The 19330-nt window shown below is 40.5% G+C and overlaps 2 protein-coding genes and 1 pseudogene across 3 annotated transcripts in view; all 3 read left to right on the top strand.

Annotated features, from left to right (window-relative positions):
* Positions 1-1361: 1361 nt before the first annotated feature.
* utp25 (UTP25 small subunit processor component) lies at positions 1362-14508 on the top strand. 2 transcript variants are annotated; one of them, XM_084914581.1, is made up of 12 exons: positions 1362-1525; positions 2443-2482; positions 3741-3951; positions 4035-4262; positions 4397-4485; positions 5192-5602; positions 5717-5933; positions 6015-6217; positions 7357-7539; positions 7686-7795; positions 7922-8167; positions 14031-14508. In XM_084914581.1, exons 1-12 carry the CDS (start codon positions 1425-1427, stop codon positions 14284-14286), a joined length of 2295 nt encoding a protein of 764 aa, XP_084770707.1. In that variant the 5' UTR covers positions 1362-1424; the 3' UTR covers positions 14287-14508. The 2 variants fall into 2 exon arrangements, with proteins under 2 accessions (XP_084770707.1, XP_084770708.1); XM_084914582.1 differs by lacking the exon at positions 1362-1525 and adding an exon at positions 1660-1944.
* Positions 14509-14618: 110 nt separating this feature from the next.
* LOC146365579 (b(0,+)-type amino acid transporter 1-like) overlaps positions 14619-19330 on the top strand; it is a 41267-nt gene continuing 36555 nt past the window's right edge. The window contains exon 1 of the mRNA XM_084914584.1: positions 14619-16427. Coding sequence (XP_084770710.1) covers positions 15726-16427 — 702 coding nt within the window. The 5' untranslated portion in view covers positions 14619-15725. The remainder of the gene's footprint in view (positions 16428-19330) is intronic.
* Positions 16463-18775, top strand: LOC146365586 (b(0,+)-type amino acid transporter 1 pseudogene; annotated as a pseudogene).

Genomic DNA, 19330 nt, shown 5'->3' with positions numbered 1-19330 from the left:
CTTGGAAAAATTTGGACCACTAGGATTAACCCCTGTCTCCTCTTTCTCCCTACACCTGGAAAAGGACCGCTGTATTGTAACTCACGCTTCCACTGCTGATACAAGTCAGCAGTGGGAGTCATGACAAATCATGACATGCTCATAAATACACTGTGTGTCCTTTCAGTCAGTGTGGAAGGTTATTGCTTTGTATTTTGGTTCTTGTTGTGATAGCTTGTTTTGTTGTGTTTCTTTGTTTTCAGTTTCAGTGTTGTTTGCCTTTTAGTTACTTCATGTTTTAGTTTGAAGGTTGACTTTTCCTTTGTGTCTTGTCCTAGTTTTATTTCCAACTTTTTGCAACCTCTGCACTTTGCAGCAGGCTATTTTATTTGTCAGAGTAAAACACAGTAGGTTCAGTTAAGTGACACAAAGTAATGAACAGAGCCAGAGGCAAAACTTTAAGCCTTACCACCATCAAGTTAGCTAGTGGCTACTTAACTGATCTCCTTGACCTGTATAACCCAAAAAGAACACGAAGATCCTCCAGCCAACTGCTCATAATACAACCAAGGTCTCGTTTAAAAGCCAGAGGTGACCGTGCCTTTGCTATTGCCGCATCTAGACTCTGGAATAATCTCCTAGTTGATATCTGTACATCGGAATCTATTCAATTGTTTCAATTGTAAAAACCCACCTGTTCAACTTAGCTTTTGAAGCAAATTAGTTTGACTTTCACTTGGCCTGCACTACACCATGTAATTGTACATTTTAATTGAAATTGTACTATTTGTTTTTTGTTTCTGCCCGCATTGCGGTATTATTGTGAAGCACTTTGAGCTACACTAATCTTTTAAAATGTGCTATAGAAATAAACTTTGATTTGATTTGATTTGAAGTATGGTGAGTTTTTTTATGTTATGTTATAAGATGGGAAGCTATCCACAGAGACCAGGATTATTTTTATTATTATTATTGTTGGTATTCGGTAAACTATCAATGGTAATAAAATTCTCATCTTTGCTTCTGAAAGCCTCTCTGGCAGGTTGTTTTTATACCTAACCATGTTTTTCATCAATCGGGTGTTTGTGAGGGTTTTTTTGTTTTGTTTTGGTTTTTTTGCTGCTTTTTTTTTTTATTGTACTAAACAACTTTACAGTCATTTAAGTGTTGCTAGGATCAAAGGAAATAAGTACTAGTTGATTTCTTCTCCATTCTTCTCATGCAACTCATTAGTGAGTGCATTTTCTAATGTTGACCCTAATCCAGGGATCGGGTAAATTCGTGGCCAAATAAAATATGCGGATTATAAAGTTCCCTCTAAATGTCGATCCGCCAGCCTGTAATTCCACCCCGCTCCTGTAGATGGCAGGAAGCGCCCGCTGCTGGCGCACAGCAAGAAGAGGAAGAAGCAGACCTCACACGTGTTCCTGCACCAGAGTGTCAACATGGGCAAAAGAAAACAGAATAAGCAGTTTCTAACTACTTTATCCAAAAAACAGAAGAAGCACTTGAAGGAGTTTGGAGAGGAGCATCCTTTTCACGACGTGTAAGCAGAACGACAGCAACTTCCGGTCTGGTTTAAAGGAAGAAGCTGCTTTATATTAGCAAGGCTGCTAATTTCTAGTTTTTCATTCCATTTTTTTTAAATGTAACTGTAGTTTTTCCCGTATTATCTCGGTGTAAAGTACAAACAGAAATGTAGCAAACATCTTAAGTTTACGTTTTCTAAGGAGGGCAATGTGCTGATGTTTACCTGATGACATGGATTTTTAATATTAGAAACTATCAGTGAGTTAAGCCCCTAGTAAAGCCGAAACAGTAGAAGAAGAATGGCGCATTTTAAGGGGACACTTTAACTTCAGTCAGAACCATTTCTTCTGCCCTGGGGAAAGTGACGCAGGTACGCCGGAGAGGCAACAACAGCACAACGTCGCTCCTAATATCTCCTGGCTGATCGTTCTATAGGTTTGCATTTGGTGGTACTTTTTTCTACTGGTAGCTCAGGAGATGGGCTGTTACACAAGGAGAGCTGGACAGAGCCACAGAAAGGCATCGGCACCGGTTCAGCACTGCTATCTGCTCCTCTGTGTGATTAGAAACTGGTGGAGCACCGCTAAAGCTCTAAATGATGACCTCGTTTATTTTCTGCCTAAACTGTGAATAAGACTCCATGCGGACGGCAGGAGGAGCTCACATCTTGTGGGTCAGCTCTCTCACCACTGGTGCCATCTCTGATCTACATATGTAGTGGTGCAGGCCAAAAGAACAATGCGTTAATATATATATATATATAATAAACTGCAAGTTACTGGTTACAATAAGTGGCAGATTATTAATCATTGTTGTAAAACTAGTACAAAGCTTTACTTTGTCCTAATAATTTCAATATTTTTACAAATATGTTGTCTGAGCAGCTTCATTTAATTTTCTCTCTCTCTCTCTCTCTCTCTTTTTTTTTCACAGAGTTAATGAAAGACCTGAAAAAACTCAAGTAATGGAACTGGTGAGTAGAAAGTCCTAAACAATTTAGTGCTGTAAAAAGTGTGTGCCTTGTCAAAGTCTACTTTTCCTCCCCGACTTCCTGTATATTATTCTATAAATACAGTTTGGAAAAAATTTTCTGTTTCATTTTGTGCCTTTCTTTTTCTTTATTTAAAGTATGTAATAATAGGTGGTATTTATTGTTTTGGCTCCTCTAATACCTGAAATTTAAAAATGTCTTATTTTATCAGTTTGGGATCGTTTTTACCAACGCTGCTGTCAGACTTGTTTTAAAACTTAATGTCTGGTGTGAGTGTCTCCCAATAAAGCCTTGATTATACTTTCCACATTGATGAGGCCTCTCAGGTTAGACTGATTTTAAGTTTTATCGTAACACGGTAAGCCCGAGGGTCCGTGCGGACGGCTGCATGCCTGCCTGTTTTTTGTCATCAGCTATGCATGCGCTCCAGGTGGCGGTCTTCAAAGAAGTGTAACAGGAAAGACCACGGAACAAAATCAAAGCTTTTTAGTACTGATGCCCAAAGGGTGGGCTAGGGCCCCCCTGGTGGGCTGCCTAAGGAACTGTAGGTGGGCCAGAGTAATAACAGAAATTCAGTTTGAAATTACTTACTAGTATGTTCAGTTACAGACTTGTATAAATGTATTTATTTATATAAAAAGGGAAATAAAACTGGTAGTATGAGGTGGTAGTTTGTGACATTACTGTGACCTAAATTTACTGCATTTGCATTAAAGTTTGTGTCCCAGTGGCAGGTGAGTCACTTGCATTAGTGTTCGCATATGACTGTATAACCTAAAGCCTGTGTGGTTTATGGGTTCTGAGTACATTTTTTAAGGAAATACAATATTTCTGTTGCATTTTTAACAAGTGTAAGTGGGCTGCACACTCTTGACTTTGGGAGTGGCTGCTTTAGCCTAAGGTTTCCATTGTTAATTTGTCATTCCAAGCATCTCAGGTCATCTGAAGTAATGAACAAGTAATGTCGTGTATCAAATTACCTTCTTCAGACAGTAAAGTGAGTAAATAAATAGTTACTTTTAAAATAATTAATCTGTAATATACTTTTTTTTAATATCTATGACACCCCCATCCTTGCATAAACCATCACATTTGATCCAGTTTTGAGGTTAGATTTAGGTTCAGTATTCACTATTATACACAAAGCGATGATGCCACATTCAGTGAGCAGCAATAATCATGAACAGCATCAACACAGCGATAATAAATGGATTCATGAGCTACCTTTTTTAATTTTTAGCCGTCAAGTCCAGAACAATCTGAGTCAGAGGCCGATGAGCTGGAACCAGAAGAAGAAGAGGAGGAACCAGAGCAGAAAACAGCCTATCAGAAACTTCTTTCAACTCTCAGCCAACCAAGAGGTGAAGCTCAGAGTGAAGAGGAGGACAGCACAGATGATGATGATGATGATGATGAAGAAGAAGAAGAAGAGGAGGAGCTTCTTGGTGACGGTAAGCTGTTTGTTTCCAGAGCTCTTTATTTCAACAACCACTTCGGATTTCACTGAATGTGTTTGTGTTTTTTTCCATCTCAGATGAGATTGACGCTGAGGAGGGAAGTGAGGGTGGTGATGAAGATGAAAAGGGAGAAGGAGAACCTGTAGATGGAGAGGAAGCTTTGATGGAAGCAGGAGATGGGGAGGATGACAGGAAGGAGCCGGGAGATGAGTTTGTAGACAAAGAGCATGAGTCCCAGTTCTGTCTGGAGACCAACTTCACGGGAAAAGGAGAACAGGAGGAAACACGGGACGAAGATAGTAAAGGTACTTAAAGGGTTGGAGGGGAAAAAAGATCTCCTGAATTCTTTAGCAGAATTATTTAGTATCTTAAAAAAACAGATGTTTAAATGTTTTCTTGTACATTTGGTGTGTCTTATAGTTTTGCTCTTTGTTTACAGACATGTTTGTCCAGCATTTGGACACAGAGCTTGATGAAGAGGACGTGCAGAAGATATCATCGGGCTGCAAATCAAAGACTCAGATTACGGTACACCAGTCTCATTAAAGGAGACTTCTAATGCTCATCGACAGCTGCATTTTTTTAGTCGTAGAGTAGCTTTATGTTGCTGATCCTTGGTGCAGCCCCTCATTTTTAATCCTCTGTCTAACAAAAACCGTGTTAGCCCCTTCTCCTTTAAGGCCCCCCCCCCCCTCAATTTTCTTCAGATTGGTTCCACCTCTAAAACATAGGGTTTGATTAGCAAGGAGGGGTGGACTTTATGTGCTTTTAGTCCCAAGCCATGTGCCTGAGGTGATTGTGTTAAGCGTATTTGTGCTCAGTGACATCATACGGAGCCATAAGTAAAACATGAAGCCTAAAACTGAGGTTCTGGCTCACAGGAGCAACTTGCACATGTTCTGGGCATGTTTAATATTGGCATCCATTATTGTAAACGTGTATATATATCACATAAAAGAAGTAAAAGCATGATAGGTCATAAAATCTGAATCAGAAATACTTTATTAATCCCAGAGGAAGTTGTGTGGTCTCAGTTGCTCCATGACAATAAGAACATTAACAAACAAATTAAAATACAAATAATACATTAAAGAATAGCTCTAATACAAATAACTCTAATATATAAATATCCAGAAATATTGCCAAGAATTGGAATATAAAAGTTGAAATTGAAGTGCCGCTCTTATCATATTACAAAACGTAAAGTTTCAGTCTTTGCCTTTCTCTTTCTTAGTGGCCAAAGCTGGGAACTCTGCTTTGCACCAATCCCCTGGAGAAGTTTGGCCCTATCGGCCCCCAGACAGACACAAACCTCCCAGTTTTCCATAAACTTGTGGAGACAAGCTGGAAGGATCTGAACCAGACGTTCAATCATAAAGGGCAGGCCGAAGAGATCAGCCCTCTCCAGCTGGAGTTGCTGGACCTAATGGGCTCCTATAAAGATCTGTACTACCCGGAGACATGCCCTGTCAAGCAGGGACCACATGTGCGCAGTGCATATTGCCTCCATGTGCTTAACCATGTACTGAAGGCTAATTCTCAGGTCCTGGCTCATAACTCACAGTTGAAAGAGCAGAAGAGTCGGACTAAAGCCGGAGCCGAGCCACGGGATGAACTCCGAGACCAAGGACTCACCAGGCCAAAAGTAATCCACAGAAATGTTCCTTTATTCTTCTTCTAGTTCTTGTTCTTTTTAATTACATATCAGTATTGCTGGGTATCTGCTAACCTGCTGTCATCGCCCTGATGAATCTGTCAGGTCCTGATCCTCGTTCCATTTCGGGGAAGCGCGCTGCAGGTCGTCCATACACTCATCAGCCTGCTGGAGACTAAAGGCAAGAAAGTGATGGTGAGCAACAAGAAGAAGTTCAAGGAAGAATTTGGAGAGGACGAGGATGAGAAGCCGCCCAATTTGCAGAGACCAGACGACTATAACGCTATCTTTACAGGCAACGTGGACGATCACTTCAGGATAGGTACGCTCTGAAAAAAGAACCCTAGCTTCTTTAAAAATCCGAGTTTGTCTCTTTGACCATCTCCTGCTCTGTCCTCTCCAGGTGTCTCCATTTTGAAGGGCAGCATGCGCCTCTATGCCCCCTTCTACTCATCCGACATCATCATCACGTCTCCTCTGGGCCTTCGCACTGTGCTGGGAGCAGAAGGAGAACGCAAGAGAGACTTTGATTTCTTGTCCTCTATCGAGCTGCTAGTGGTGGATCAGGCAGACGTCTTCCTCATGCAGAACTGGGAGCATGTGCTGGTAAGAATAGGATTTACTGCGGGGAAAACGTAGCGCCCTCTGCTGTCTAGGAAGCAATTTTGGGCATAAGCAACAAACATGTTTGCATTTTAAATGTAAGGAAAGAGATGAAAGCTTCATTTAAGACTCATTCTGACCAGATTTACTTCACTCATGCTTTCACTGCTACCTGCTGTGCTCATTTATCACAATCAAAGTCCAAAGTGCATTTGAGTACCACTGACAGTGATAATTAGGGCTGTAATAACCCACTATTACTGCTGCAATTTAAATCCCATCCAGAGTGATGAAATGTACTTTTTAATCTTAGCTGGAAAATTATCTTGCTTTATCCTGTTTCTTATCCGCGCAGTGTAATAATTAAACTTCAGTGTGATAATGGAGGAAGTTCATTATGTTTTTTTACAGATTTGATGGAAACAAAAAGCTTACAGACCTAGTTGAGTGATTATAAAGGAAACAAAAGCCATTACGAGAATGCCAACCTGTAGAATAATTAATGAGCTGAGTTAAGCTTTCTTTTAAGCCTTTGTGTAGGGATAGGCGTCAACGTTATTTAGTATTTACTAAGACCTTTTCACCCGTTCTTAAGCATAACTTCCCCTACACCCTCACTTTAAATCAGTATGTATAACTGTTATAAAGTTATGACATGTTAGCTTTATACAAGCCCTGATTTTCCTTTTAGTGCTTTTAATGTGTTCTTCCTTCACTTCTGTTTATTAGTGGCTGGCAAATAGTAGCATAGTAATTCCGGAAATGGTTGAAAAAAGTTTTGCTTTTAATTTAATGAGTAGTCTAGCATTTAAACATGGTGACTGTCCTTAGTATTTAACATTTTAACAAGTTGGTACCATTAAAACTATGTTGGATCAGCTATTAGCAGATGCTGCTTACAAAGTACTCTGGATGTAATAACAATAATAATCATTCATTCATGTAGCACATTTAAAAATCCACATTACATCGTTTTTAATAGGAGAAACAACAACGACAAAATCAGGGAAATCCTTCCTCTTAATGTATGTTTTCAGATTCGATTTAAACGAATAGCAGGAAAATTCTGAGCTTTTATCTTCCATAATTCCTCATAATGTTATTATTTCCTTCCTTTTGTTTTTCCCCGTTATGGTCACCAGCATGTGATGAAGCACATGAACCTGCAGCCGCTGGACTCCCACGGTGTCGACTTTTCCAGAGTGAGGATGTGGAATCTGAACAACTGGGCCCGACACTACAGGCAGACGCTGGTTTTCAGCTCCATTCAGGACCCGCAGATCAACAACATCCTCACCAAGCACTGCGCCAACTACCGCGGACAGGTAGGCCACACTTTACTATTGCTGAGAGAGAGAGGTGGTGGATGTAAACCCTTTATTGTGTAACATTTTCAGAACAAGGTTCATATTGATTTGGTTTTAACTAAGGTGTTAATTCTTTTGTTTTCTTTGTGTGTTTTTTGGCTCAGATTGTCATAAAGAACATACCAAAAACTGGTTCCATCTGCCAGGTCTTGGTCCAGCTGCCTCATGTCTTCCAGATGTTTTCCTCCGCCAGCTTCATCGACCACGATGCTCGGTAAAGTCCAGCGTGTACCTTCACCCTAAACTGTCTCCTGACATTAGTGCTCTTTTTTTCTCTCACAGCATTCTACGATTTAGGTCCTGGCAGCTGATTGGTTGTTTTATCCGATTTTGTGTATAGGTTTCAGTTCTTTATAGACAAAGTGCTTCCGCAGTACAAGGATTCGGTTATGTCACACACTCTGATCTACATCCCGTCTTACTTCGACTACGTTCGGCTGCGTAACTACATGAAGAAGGAGGAGATGAACTTTGCCAGCGTCTGCGAGTACTCCAGCAAATCCGAGGTGTCCCGAGCACGCCACTTTTTCCAAAAGGGGGAGAAACAGTTCATGCTCTTTACGGAGCGCTTTCACTTCTACAAGAGGTCAGTTCTTTGTAATGCCCTGTCATGTGGGCCTTTTCCATAGTAAATCAAACAAATCTGAAGAAAAAAAACCCCACCTGACCACCTCTGAGTCATCTGATTTATTTTGTACAATAACTTTGGTATGTTAAATATGGTTACAGACCCTCAGGGTGCAAAGGGTGGTCAAAATTTAGCTTTGTTTAATCTGCATGTTTTTCGGGGCCTTAAAAAGACATTTAAGATCTGGTTTGGATTTTTTATTTGTTTGTTTGTTTTTTTTCAAACAGCAACCAAATAAATTTTATACCCACTCAAAGTGTCACAATCTAAAGCCAAAAAAACATCCCTTTTGTGGGAGTTTGAATAACAAGACTGTACCAGCTTTTACCAGTTGACTATGTGCACGTTAGCATATGCTACTTCCGGTGCGGAAACTCCTGTGGGGAGCTTTGTTTCCGGTGTCCTATTCGCGCCTGGTTTACGGTCCAAAACAAGTTAAGCAAATGAATGAATCAAGCGGCAATTTACATTTCTATAGATGTCTTGGGCATTTACCCAATATATCTGTAAATGATGTTCATCGACTTGTCGATATTTTTCCCCGCGCCTCAGAGCAAAAGAGAAAATGGATTCAAATGTTATATTTCTCAGCTGTCCCTCATTTATCGCGGGTGTTATGTTCTTAAAAAAAACCAGTGATAGGTGAAATCAAGTAGCCAGTTTTATTTTTTGACGGTGCAAAACGTTTCGTGGACATCGTGGACAGACAGTACTGCACTTCAGAGTCACACTGCTAGCAATCGATGCAGTGATTCTGTACTGTACAGGAGAGACGTCACGGAGGAGATCGTCTGCAGCGATCAGGGCGCAGGACACAATGTGACGTAAAAATAAGCATGCAAACTTGCACTAAAAAATCTGCGAAACAGCGAGGTGAAAGGTGAACCGCGTTATTAGCGAGGGACCACTGTAATTTTTAAGGTAAGTCACAACATACCCTTCGTACATACTAATGTATAGAAACCGTTACCAGCAATCGTTCATTTTTTGTGTGGCTTTTTTCACGGTTTGTTAACATGCTGTGTAGGTGTGTACTTGACTAGCTGATCTCGACATAATGGGGGAAACATCTGGTTTGACTATTCTTCACCTGTAGTTTGAATGCTGAACATTTGCCTGTTTAAATCATAAGACCAGTCACTATACAGAGACGTGCTTCTGAATGTGGACGATGTGTCTTCTGCTGCAATAATGCAGTTCTGCTTGTGTTGAGTGACGTAAACAACTGATCGATCTAAACGCTTTAAACGTCAATATTGATCATTAGATTTTTTATGACACAACAGCGGTGAGTGTTCCCACCTTCTGCTCTTTGTAACTTAACGCGATCTTTCCGTTTTCGAGTTTTGGACATGATTTTGGAGTATATCTTCGCAGTAGCGATTGACCGCAAAGTAAAGCTACCAGAAATGTACAACCCCACATCCGGTCTCAAACCAGGAAGTTAGCATTTTCTCGTGCACAGGGTCAATAGGTCTCTTATTACCTGTTCAGTTTGTAACACTTTTCTTTTGGCTTTACTAAACTTTAGAGATTCAACTGTAAGAGAACTTATAACCGTCGCTTCTGTCGGCTGTGAAGGCTTTAAAGGCACTAATCTTTAGAGTTAACATCACCAGATAACTGATATATTTGTAATCCATTTTATTGCACTCACCTGATAGCTGCATATGACAAGTTGCCAAGAGAGAAACTGTGGTACTGTATGATGAAGTCACAAGTGGCAGAGAAGTATGTGAGCCTGGTACAGGGCATGAATGTGGGGGTGGGATTGCATCAGGGATCATATCTGAGCCCCCTGTTGTTTGCATTGGCGATGAACAGGTTGACAGACGGGGTCAAGCATGAGTCTCTGCAGATTGTGATGTTTCCAGATGACAGGACAGAATGTGTGTGCGAATAAGGGGGAGATTTTGGAACTTTTCTAGTCTGCTCTGGGGGAGACAGGTGAAGAGGTGAACAGGCAGATTTTAAATACCTGATAGAAGAATAGCAGAAAGAGTGAAAGGGACGTTTTACAAGATGGTAGTGAGAGCTGCTATGATGTGTGGTTTGTGAGGTGGTGGTACTGACAAAAAGACAGGAGGCTGAGCTGAAGATGGTAGGATTTTCATTGGGAGTGACCTGGACAAGATTGGAAATAAGTCAATCTGAGGGACAGCTCAGTTTGAAAACAACGTTAGAGAGCCAATGCTGAGCTTGTTTGGAAATGTGAAGAGAAAGAATATAAGATATATTCGACAAAGGATGGAGAAGCCAGGCAGGAGGCAAAGAGGAAGACCTCGAGAAGAATTGTGAATAGAGCGAAGGACATGCAGAGGTTTGGTGTAACAGAGGATTCTTGGGCTGGGCTGAAATGGAGCCAGATTATCTGCTGTGGTAACCTCTTAGGGGAGCAGTCAGAAGAAGAATTGTAGTACTGTCAGGTGTTTTCATCTTGTTGTTGCTTTGATGCTTCTTTTCTTTCTTTTTTTTTAATTTAGAGCACATAAGTGTCTAATCATGGAATAACTCCTAAATATTTCAAAAGAAAAGATGAAGGAATTTTTCTGCTAGATTTATCCAACTAATTTCCTCCTTGTTTAGAATTACTGCAACGTAAAAAAAAAAAATGCCTTGCATTCATGGCTTATCCCAGCCGATCCGAAATGAAAATTATTTAAATTAAAGGTTGCAGTTACTCCAACAGTTATTACTAAGCAAATTAAGTTACATTAAATCCTTGAATGCACTTTGATCAATTAATACAGCTCACAATCTCAATTTAGGAAGCTTATATAAATCTATGCTCTCAAGGTAACACCTTGATAAGATTTTATTACACCAGCGTGATAGTGTAATCGTTCGGCGTGATAGTTCAGCTGGGGGTTAAACAGGCTGTTGAAAAGTCAAATCGCATCAGCAATGCATGTACTTATAATGTTTCTTGTTATAGAAACTGGTTTAGTATATCCTCTGCTGTAGGAGATAATAAAGGACAGTTTATATCAGTTCTATCCTCTCGCTTAAAGAAAATAATCACTCGGCTTTAACCAGTTTCTTGTCCCATTAATTTGCTCCCCTTGATCCGTTTTAAAGAGCTCTGGAAGACTATTGAACCAATCGTTCAGACCACTGTTTAAAATAAATGGGCCGTTCAGACTGATGTTAATAAGCTGTGGTACTCCTGCCGATGAAAACACAAATCCTAATGCTTTGGTTTTCTCTAATTTTAGACTTATTTAAAAACTGCCATATATACCTAAAGTTTTAGAGAAAACTGTACTTATAAAACGGCAGTTCTTTTTACAGGGAGTGCAGAATTATTAGGCAAGTTGTATTTTTGAGGAATAATGTTATTATTGAACAACAACCATGTTCTCAATGAACCCAAAAAACTCATTAATATCAAAGCTGAATGTTTTTGGAAGTAGTTTTTAGTTTGTTTTTAGTTTTAGCTATTTTAGGGGGATATCTGTGTGTGCAGGTGACTATTACTGTGCATAATTATTAGGCAACTTAACAAAAAACAAATATATACCCATTTCAATTATTTATTTTTACCAGTGAAACCAATATAACATCTCCACATTCACAAATATACATTTCTGACATTCAAAAACAAAACAAAAACAAATCAGCGACCAATATAGCCACCTTTCTTTGCAAGGACACTCAAAAGCCTGCCATCCATGGATTCTGTCAGTGTTTTGATCTGTTCACCATCAACATTGCGTGCAGCAGCAACCACAGCCTCCCAGACACTGTTCAGAGAGGTGTACTGTTTTCCCTCCTTGTAAATCTCACATTTGATGATGGACCACAGGTTCTCAATGGGGTTCAGATCAGGTGAACAAGGTGGCCATGTCATTAGTTTTTCTTCTTTTATACCCTTTCTTGCCAGCCACGCTGTGGAGTACTTGGACGCGTGTGATGGAGCATTGTCCTGCATGAAAATCATGTTTTTCTTGAAGGATGCAGACTTCTTCCTGTACCACTGCTTGAAGAAGGTGTCTTCCAGAAACTGGCAGTAGGACTGGGAGTTGAGCTTGACTCCATCCTCAACCCGAAAAGGCCCCACAAGCTCATCTTTGATGATACCAGCCCAAACCAGTACTCCACCTCCACCTTGCTGGCGTCTGAGTCGGACTGGAGCTCTCTGCCCTTTACCAATCCAGCCACGGGCCCATCCATCTGGCCCATCAAGACTCACTCTCATTTCATCAGTCCATAAAACCTTAGAAAAATCAGTCTTGAGATATTTCTTGGCCCAGTCTTGACGTTTCAGCTTGTGTGTCTTGTTCAGTGGTGGTCGTCTTTCAGCCTTTCTTACCTTGGCCATGTCTCTGAGTATTGCACACCTTGTGCTTTTGGGCACTCCAGTGATGTTGCAGCTCTGAAATATGGCCAAACTGGTGGCAAGTGGCATCTTGGCAGCTGCACGCTTGACTTTTCTCAGTTCATGGGCAGTTATTTTGCGCCTTGGTTTTTCCACACGCTTCTTGCGACCCTGTTGACTATTTTGAATGAAACGCTTGATTGTTCGATGATCACGCTTCAGAAGCTTTGCAATTTTGAGACTGCTGCATCCCTCTGCAAGATATCTCACTATTTTTGACTTTTCTGAGCCTGTCAAGTCCTTCTTTTGACCCATTTTGCCAAAGGAAAGGACGTTGCCTAATAATTATGCACACCTGATATAGGTTGTTGATGTCATTAGACCACACCCCTTCTCATTACAGAGATGCACATCACCTAATATGCTTAATTGGTAGTAGGCTTTCGAGCCTATACAGCTTGGAGTAAGACAACATGCATGAAGAGGATGATGTGGACAAAATACTCATTTGCCTAATAATTCTGCACTCCCTGTAAGCACTCACAGTATTTTGGAAGTTTTCTAGTCTGTTCTGAAAATCATCCATGTTTTTGTGAATTGCATGACTTCACTATTATTGTGCTTTTAAATCTTACTGATGCTTCTGACGCTGTGAACCACACAAGTCTCATGTCCCGTGTAGAACACTAAGGCATCAAGGGTGGTTTAAACACAGAGAACCTTCTCGGCTCGTCTTAGTGACCGACTTCTTCCTCAGCCACTCTTGCATGTGGAGTCCCATGGGTTTAATTCTTGGGCCAATTCTCTTCTCTCTTTATTTTTTCCCTATGGGACTAATTGCAGATGACACCGTAATTTATGTGCCAATAAAGAGAAACTATGTCAGCTCCCTTAAAGCACTGCTGGTGGCTCTAAGCTTTTTTTTTTTCTTTTTTTTTTAAATGAATGTCTTAGTCATGCTTTTATAAAGCACCTGGACTACTTTAATGCACTTTACATTGCCTTTAGCAACACTTCAATTGCTCGTCTGTAGTTAGTCAGGTTTTTTGTTTTTTAAACCTTTGAAAGATCAGCACCAACTTGGGTATCCAAGCTGCTGACTATTAATTTTAATAGAATCTTATTACTAAATCTTACTAGTCTAACCCAGGTTGCTTCCCTCAGTTTGGCTTCTTTCTAGGTAAAACTGTTTCACTGCTTTTTTCATCACTGGACCAGGCCTTTATCTTCTCAAGGGCATTCAAATGTGTGTTGAAGTTTATCCAACCAGTCTACATATGTTTTGTGGACTTTAAGGGAACTGGCCTATTATTGCAGGGAATTTGGTCCTTGTATTACCATAGCTTGGTTTGCATCAGCATCAGAAATCCAGCTTGCAGATTGGATGACAGTTAGCTCCTCCAAGTATAAAGCCAGGGTTTTTAGCTGGAAAAAACATGAGAAGATGATGGACCATGTTGTCCTTGGTTTAAAAGAGTCTGATCTCTGACATGCTTCTTTTAGGTACACAATCAAAGGGATCCAGAACCTGATATTTTACGGATTGCCCTCCTTCCCACACTTCTATAGCGAGGTGTGTAACATGCTGGCAACAGCAACTCAGGGGGAGGAGGCCAGCTGGACCTGCACGGCACTCTACTCGCGCTATGACGCTCACAAACTGGCCGCCATCACCGGAGCACAGCGAGCAGGACAGATGCTGAACTCCAACAAGGCTGTTCACCTCTTTGTCACGGGAGGGGAAGACAAAAATGTGTGATGACACTGGATGAATATGAAAAGGACCACTGGAGTAAATTGAGCATAGGTGTTTACCATGCTTAATAATCAGGAAAGTTTCCAAATGCACCAGAAAACATGTTTATTGGCTTTGTTTTATGGTCTCCTACAACAACATTCCTTTCATTTGTAAAGAGATTATTAACTTGTCACTGATAAGAAGAGTTGGATGTTTATTATTAAAAACTTTCCTTATCTTTTACTTGATTAAAGTTCATGCATAGCAAAATGTGACCTAACATGGCCATGAAGTGCCAAAATAATTGCATAATAGTTTTCATGAGGTGATAATGCAGTAATCTTACGAAGAATTTCAAGCCAAAAAACCTGCGAGAGTAGCTTTGCATGATTTATAGTTCAGATTAATCTTCATAAAACTCAAACAAGGACAGTGTAGATTAAAACCTTAATGTCACCATGACCGTCATGGATATAAATGTGGAGAGACTAAAACTCACAAACTCAACATGTAAATGTTGATGTTGAGGGTTCAAAGCTAGGAGAAAACCCCCCATTTCAGACAGGTCATTGAAGGTGAACACTATTTTTACAGGTTGTTTATTTAATTCCATTTTGCTCCTGTTTTATGACTACTAAACAAGCAAAGGTGGGGAGATAATAACCGTCTTTAAGCGTCAAGAAACCCCAGCAAAGCAAGGCTAGTGGAGGGGTAACAATCTATTACATCAGGTTTGGGGCATGAGGGAAACAAAGAGAGCTGGAGGAGTATATAGAGGCCACTATTAATTGAAACAATACATTAAAGAGACAACACAAAAGATAATGCATGCAGAAATGTGTAAAAATACTATTGAACCATAGATTATGAGCCATTTTTTTTCTCCTCTTTTTATTAAATGCAGCTGATCAAAGCAGTCCTAGGCTTAAGCTGTCCTGCGGGTAAGGAGACTATTTTAGGGCTTTAAATTGGTCTTTTTGTAAAACAGTCTAACTTCCATTAGAATAACAAATGCACAAAATGACATCTAGTCTTACCCTAAAAATTGATCTAGAGTGTGTTTGTGAAACCAGCCCTTGTCTAGAGGAGACTGAAAGCGGAAGGCTCTACCTCCTATTTTGCAGTCTCATCGTGATATGCTCTATTGGGATAATATGTTATTAGCGGGTAACATAACATCTCAAGGCCAATGGAGGAGTACAAGAGAGTCTTTGCGGTCTGATTTACATATTTCTGACTCAGGGCTGCTTAGGTGCTGTGCATCCCTGTCGTCCCTGAAGCAGCCAATCAGTAAAGCCCAGCAAACATGTGAGAATACCAAGCAAAACAGGTGGTTGTATGAGCCGCCCACATAATTATTAACTCCTTATGTTGACGCAATAGTGACTTTGGTCACGCTATTATAGTGTTTTCTCCGCTGTTAAAGGTGTCAGATTGTAGGCAGCTGTTTAACTGCAGTGATGACGGAAGAAAAGCCGCAGAAGCTCAAACTAAAGCGGGAGCTGGGGATGCTGGGAGCCGTGTCCCTCATCGTGGGGACGGCGGTCGGATCTGGGATCTTCATGACCCCACAGACGGTGATCAGCTCCATCGGGAGCCCCGGTGCCAGCCTGGTTATATGGGCGTCTTGCGGCCTGCTGGCGATTCTGGCGTCTTTCTGCTACGCCGAGCTTGGCACAGTTATAAAAGAATCAGGAGGCGAGTACATCTACATTCTGAGGACTTCATGTCCAGCGCTTGCCTTCATGTTCATCTTTAGTTCTGTGCTCTTTGTGAGACCTGCAGGCATTGCTGGCATAGGACTGAGTTTTGCTACCTATGTTGTGACTCCTTTCTACGGAGACTGCCCCCCTCCGGTGCTGGTGGTGAAGTGCGTGGCCACAGCGGCAATTATCACGCTCGCCATCGTGAACTGCATGAAAGTTCGCTTTGCAATGTCAATCCAAGTTTTCTTTACTGTAGTCAAAGTCTTGGCTCTGGCAGGGATTATCATAGGAGGTGTGGTGATGCTTATCAAAGGCCACACTGAGAATTTTGAAAACTCCTTTGAGAACACAAATGTTGGCATCAATTCAATAGGAATTGCTTTCTACCAGGGGCTGTGGTCATACGACGGCTGGAACAATCTGAACTCAGTGACTGAAGAGTTAAAACGTCCCGAGGTAAGTGGGAGGGTCTTCAGAGGCTGACCCATGCCCTGACTGTAAAACACAATCACCCCGAATAAATAAGTAATGGATTCTCTGCAGGGAGAAAATAATTTATTTTTATTGCTGAGAAATTTACAAATGTTTAACGTGAACTTTGAGCTATAACCGGCTGAGACTTTTGTGTTGAGGCCACAGAAGTACAGTAGCGACAGAGGTAATAAATAAATAAACGGTTTAATTTTAGATCTAACAGAAAGATTATCTGTTACTAGTGTGTATTATAACATCACATAAAGAAAAACGTTTTTTTCTGTTGATATTCTTCCTATTTCTAATCTTCCGGCAGCATAATAAGACCCTAAACTTAAATCAATAGTTTCTTATCATAAAACTTGTTCTGTTGAAACCCATTTTAATAAACAACATAATTTGAGTATAACTACTTTTTATTTCCCTTCAGCCATAAAATGCAGATGAGGTATTCATCACACAGGCGGGCAGGCGACGTAGACGCCCAAGTTTGTAAATGCAATACGACGTCGGAGTAGGCGTTGATTTAATTATTTGATCAAATTAATCTCTGTTTAGTAATAAAGACCAAGTGAAAAAGAATATGATCCCTTTTATATTTTTTTTTTCTCTTATTAAGGAACATTGTACATGTATCACCTTGTTATGTATTTAAACGGTTATAACCTGTTACTCAGTTCTGACACATTTTAAATCTTGGTACCTTTAAGAGTCAGCTTGTCAATTTTCAGCCAATAAATTATTAAATTGACCTTGAGGATAATTTAATGATTTAATGTCTGACAAAGATGGATGTAGCCCAGATGTTGGTTGATAGATTCATTTATTTGGTAACATGAGCCCATTGAATGATTATTGTGTTTTTCTCCTGAAGTCCAGATTCACTCTGTGCTCCTGTGTTCAAGCTTAGATCCGTTTGCATTTATCTATTTAGTTTATTCGGCTCTATTATATTTTTAATGTATTTATTTAAATGTGACAGTGCATCTTTATGTAAATATGTCAGAGTTAGCCAAACAGCAAGTCAAGCAAAAGCAATAGAAAAGACATTTAAACAGCCATGTATATGACAGCCATGCTGATGATAACCTCACCTTACTTTCGTAGCTGTATAATTAAGTGTGCTCCGCCTCTTATGTAACAGACAACGCTTTTTACAGCTACAGGTGTTCTTGTCCGCTGCTTCTAGGAAGACAAAAGCTTTCTGAACATGGGAGATGATACACATGGACTCAATCTGCAGAGGGAAGTGGGGCTCATAGGAGCAGTTTCCTTCATTGGTGGAACCATGATTGGATCTGGGATCTTCATTTCTCCCCAGTACGTCCTTTCCACTATTGGGAGCCCAGGGGCCAGCTTCATTATATGGTCCTGCTGTGGACTGATAGCCATGCTGGGGGGTCTGTGCTATGCTGAGCTGGGCACTATCATACCAGAGTCTGGAGCCGAGTACATTTACATACTGCGGACTGCAGGGAAAGTGGTGGCCTTCATGTTCGTCTTCAGCTTCATCATGGTCATGAGGCCGGCTAGTGGCACAGGAATCGCTCTCAGCTTTGCTGAATATGCTGTGGCCCCCTTTTACAGCGGCTGCACTCCTCCACAGCTGGCTGTGAAGTTAATGGCTGCCGTATCAATCTTGGTGCTGGCTACAATCAACTGTCTGAGCGTCCGCTTGGCCACAGGCATCCAGGTGGTCACCATGGCAGTGAAGGTGGTGGCCCTGGTGGTGATCATCCTGGGAGGCATTGTGATGCTTTTCCAGGGCCGCACTGAGAACTTTGAGGACTCCTTTGAGGGAACCAATGCAGGGGTCAGCTCCATTGGCATTGCTTTCTATCAGGGCTTGTGGTCGTATGATGGCTGGAACACTTTAAATTATTTAACTGAGGAGGTGAAACATCCAGAAGTAAGTCTGTGTGGGTTTGCAGTAATCTAAGTCATGGTAGTCTTAAGAGCTTCAAAAACTGGTACTTTTTTTTAACAATTTGGCCTCTGGTCTTACGCTGGCTGGTACAACTTAAACTATGTGACTGAGGAACTGAACAAACCAGAGGTGAGGCTGAAAGGGTCAGAAATGACCTGAAATAGTAGCATTTATTCATGCTAATTTTTTTTAAAAAAAATACGGCTTAAAACCTGTCAAGAATGATTTGATGCTTTAGTGCAAAAGATGCCTATATGCTGCTACATTTTCTTCCTTAACTCTGAATTTGTACCTCAGGTAATTTATTGACTTTATCCTAACACAGGATGTCAATAACACTCTGTAAATCAGTGATCAAAGTGTCTGAGGTGTTGTGTGGGGATAATAAATGTACACGAGAGTACAGTATGTTTGCATTGCTATCATTTCGGTCCTAACTCCAATGAGGTGTGGCTCCTAGATCTCAAAGACTGTATATAAAGATGTTTGGTGAATATAATATATGAGGATCAAGTATCAGAATATATTTTGACAACAAGAAGCATTTTGACCAACATTTTTCTGTATCTCCAGCTTTTCCAGAACATATACTTTGGTTTTAGTTGCAGCTCCTTACAGCATTTTATATAATAATATTACTGTTTAAATAGGAATTAATATTTTTAAAGAATTTCTCAACTTATGACAAACTTAATTTATCCTTATCTTAAATGATTGAAACTTCAGTGTGATCGTCCCTTTTTGTTCACGCCAGTTCATAATAATTAACCCATTTCCACTGACTGCTTTTTGCAGCTTGGTGCTTGGTGTTCTTTTCTATTATATCATACTGGAGTCCAATTTAATTAGAAGAAGAGTATGGGCAGAACTTTGTGCCATCAGAAACTGAACCTGAATTGTAACTTGAATAAATGCTTTTTAAAACTGAATTTGAATCAGTCTAATTTGAAATTCAATG

The sequence above is a fragment of the Perissodus microlepis genome, chromosome 19, assembly GCF_051167445.1.
Source record: "Perissodus microlepis isolate ML-2025 ecotype Zambia chromosome 19, ASM5116744v1, whole genome shotgun sequence".
NCBI lineage: Eukaryota > Metazoa > Chordata > Actinopteri > Cichliformes > Cichlidae > Perissodus > Perissodus microlepis.
Note: the sequence above shows the minus strand (reverse complement) of the source record. Positions and strands in the feature narration are given on the sequence as shown.